This window comes from Monoraphidium neglectum, assembly GCF_000611645.1.
Source record: "Monoraphidium neglectum strain SAG 48.87 unplaced genomic scaffold scaffold00679, whole genome shotgun sequence".
In the NCBI taxonomy this organism is placed as follows: Eukaryota; Viridiplantae; Chlorophyta; class Chlorophyceae; order Sphaeropleales; family Selenastraceae; genus Monoraphidium; species Monoraphidium neglectum.
The window spans coordinates 1-3310 of record NW_014012949.1 but is presented as its reverse complement, the minus strand read 5'-3'; the positions used below and the strand labels follow the sequence as shown (position 1 = coordinate 3310).

Sequence of the window (3310 nt, the reverse complement as noted above, 5' to 3'; positions counted from 1 at the left end):
CCCTCGGACCACCGCTGGGCCAAAGTTTGACAACCCACCTGCGCAGCCGCCGCCGGCGCAGCAGCAGCAACAGGAGCAGCAGCAGCAGGAGCCGTCAACGCAGCAGCCAGCGCAGGCACCCACCAACGGGGCAGCCGCCGACGGGCTGGCAGGCAGTCATGCAGCGGTTTGAGCGGCAGGCAGCCACGCGGGGCTGGATGCAAGAGGTATGAGGGCCACTGGGGTGTCGCGGCGCCGCGGCGTCTTGCGCTGCTGCCGGCCGGCGAGGCAAGCCTTGCAGGCTTCAGTGGGCAGGCTCCCCTCTGCACACATCATCTGCACGTGTAGCGTTGTAATATTGCAACACTTGTAACATCACGGCATTGTCTGTCGGTGTGCCGGCCGCCGGCGACACAGGCCGCATGCGCGTGCGATTCAGGCGGGCCGCTTGGGGTTTGGTCCCTGCTCTCTCCCCAACGCTGCCAGGGGACTTTGTTCACCAGATCAAGGCCCCACTGAGGCCTACGCTCGTGAGCAACAGCCAACCAGCAGAGGCGGGAATCAGGTAACAGCCCCACACTCACACGTTCGGCGTGGTGCCACTGCCCAGCCCTAACGGGTGTGTCCAGGTCATCCATGGCAGATGAATCCACGCCTTTGCCAGTCGCGCCCAGTCGCATGCTAAAATTTGATTATAAAATTTTATCAATCTGTTGGAAACGCAACGCTCGTGCGCCGGTCGAGTGTGATGCAGTGATGTTTGTCGCGCAGCAGGCCTCTGAAACGCGCCAGGAAGCGATATTGCCGGCAAATCCGACCCTTCCGGATGCGGCTGTGCACGCCATCGTTCTGCGCCTGTCGCCGAACGGCGTCGCCGCGCTTCGATTGGCGTCTCTGACCTGGGCTGCGGACGTAGCTCGATGCCTGCACGAGCTGTCGTGCACGCTGCCCGCGCCTGGCCAGGGCTGCTGCTGCCACAGTCATGTACAGCAGCAGCGGCGCCATACAGTAGCGACTGTTACGCAGAGGTTCAGCGGCGTCTCATCCTTGGCGCTGAGAGGCAGCCGCTCCGCGGGGCACCCAGCGGTCCCCCTGCAGCAGCAGCAGCAACAGCAGACCCCGCAGCAGCAGAGTGTGGAGGATTTAGAGGCGCTTGGATTACAGCAGCTGACTGCCCTTGCAAGGTGACCAGGCGCCACCTCCCTTCTCGCTCGTTTTCAGTTTTGGGTTGCTGCAAGGGCATGCCTTTAGAGCACGCGCTCCGGCCTTGCGAGCCGCCAAGGAGTCCGGCCCGCCATCCTCCATGAATCCTCGTGCGCATCTTTCTGCAGGCTTGATACGCTGTCTCTTGCCGTTCAATCAATCGCCGGGCCGCCCTACGCCTGGGCGCACGGCGCGCCGCCTCGTTGCTTGAGCTGCTCGGACAAGCTGAGCGCGGCAACCTTGGGCAGCCCCTGCAAACCTTGGACCGTCCGACAGCAGCAGCAGCAGCAGCAGCAGCAGCAGCAGCAGCAGCAGCGGCAGCGGTGTTTTGTACAGCCACTCATCCCCGCAGCGGCAGCCCCCAGCAGCATCAGCAGCGGCCCCCTGCCCCTGTTCTGTGGGGGCCTGGCCACCCTCACGCGCCTCACTTCCCTGCAGCTGCTGGGGCCGGGGGTGTACACCCCAACAGCCTGTGTCTGCGCGAGCCGCGACAACACAGGCTTCGCAGCCTGCTGCAGTAGCTGCGCCAGCGGCGGCAACAACCCATTTGATAGCTGCTGCCGCCGCAGCCTCCCCCGCAGCCACCCTGACAGCACCAGCAATTCCGCCGCCGACGGCGGCCTCTGCAGCGGCGAAAGAGGGGGCGGCGCCTGCAGCGCGCTGGGGGCGGAGCTGGCGCGGCTGCCCTTGATGCGCCTGGACACTGATCAGCTGGAGCTCCTGAGCCGCCCCTCAGCAGAGTCCAGTGACCTCACACTGGTGCGCATGGCACTTCCCCGGCCGCACCGACCTGATCAGAACGCATGACCACGCCCGCCACCCGCCGGCCCGCACCAACGTGATCAGAAGAGCGCGGCCCCGCCCGCTGTCCGCCAGCTCTCGCCGCCAGCGCTGCCTCCAGTGGCGCAGAAGGCTCGACGGCCTGGGGGTCTGCCGCGCGGCTATGGCGGTCGAACAGGCACTCCCAGCGCCGACCCTGGGGGCCGCCCGCCCGACGCTTTGCCCCCACCCCTGCCCACGTGTGCGTGCGTCCCCCGCAGCTGAGGAAGCTGCGCTGCCTGCGCCTGCGGGTGCCGTACCTGTCGCGCCGCGCCCTGTGGCTGGAGGTGGCGGCGCTGCCCGGCCTAACAGAGCTGCGCGTGGACGTCGCGCGGTGCGCGCCGGGCAGCAGGTGCGGGCGTGCTGCGGCTCGTCTCTTTGCGCCAGCGGCGTTTACAAAATGCTTTTGGCGCGCGGCCCGCGGTGCACGGAACAGTGTGTCGATGGGGCTCGAGCAGGCGTCGCTCAAGCAGGCGTTGCCGTGCGGCCCAGGGCGCGCATGAGGTGGCTGCAAATCCTGTGGCTTGCCAGCAGGGCTCCATCGGGGCACACCACCGCAGCCCTGGGGCGACACTTGGTTGCCGTGACGGCCCAGTGCACGACGGGTCGCCAGCCCGGCGCCGCTGCCCACCGCTCGGACAAGGCCTGGACGCTTTGTCCAGCTCAACGCTGCCCTCTGGAACATACCGCCCGTCCGGCTTCCGCCCCAGGTTCCACCTGCGGGACGCCCTGGTGCCCCTCAGCTGCCTGCCCGGCCTGCGGACGCTGCACCTGGCTGGCTTCCACTCGCTGTGTGACAGGTGGGGCGACGTGGCCGCCCACAAACCGCTGGCTTGACCTCATCTTGCACCACGCTGCCTCAGTGCATTCCTCCGTGGCCGTAGGCAGCACCTTGTACCGCCGGGCCCGCTGCAGACAGTGTCGGCGGCTGCGGGCCCCGCCACCAACGCGCCATTATGTACGCCTGCTCGCTGCCTGGCTCCATTTTTGCACCGCAAATCGCACCCCTTAGTTGTTCACGCGCCCCCTCCATCTGGCTCCCAGGGACCTGGTTTTGGCCACCCACCTGCGCCAGCTCAGCGCCCTGCACCTCCACCTGCAGCCCGGCCCCTTCCACTCCGAGCACCCCCTGCCAGGCGGCGCCGTCGGGGCCGCGGGCGCCGCCGCGCTCGCGCGGGGGCTGCCTGGGCTGGCGTCGCTGGGGCTGGTAGGGTGCCGCGTGGCGCGGGAGGCGCTGGCGCTACTGATCAGCGGCCTCACCGCGCTGCAGAGCCTGGACCTGTCGGGTGCGGCGGGGGGAGGGGGAGGG

At 68.2% G+C, this 3310-nt stretch overlaps 1 protein-coding gene across 1 annotated transcript; it reads left to right on the top strand.

The window, feature by feature from the left end:
* Positions 1–1872: 1872 nt before the first annotated feature.
* On the top strand, positions 1873–2801 carry MNEG_4774 (hypothetical protein; the record flags this gene model as incomplete). Its single annotated transcript, XM_014046746.1, has 3 exons — positions 1873–1941; positions 2223–2353; positions 2712–2801. Coding segments are annotated over 3 exons (290 nt in total), but the record flags the coding sequence as incomplete, so codon positions are not given.
* Positions 2802–3310: the final 509 nt, after the last annotated feature.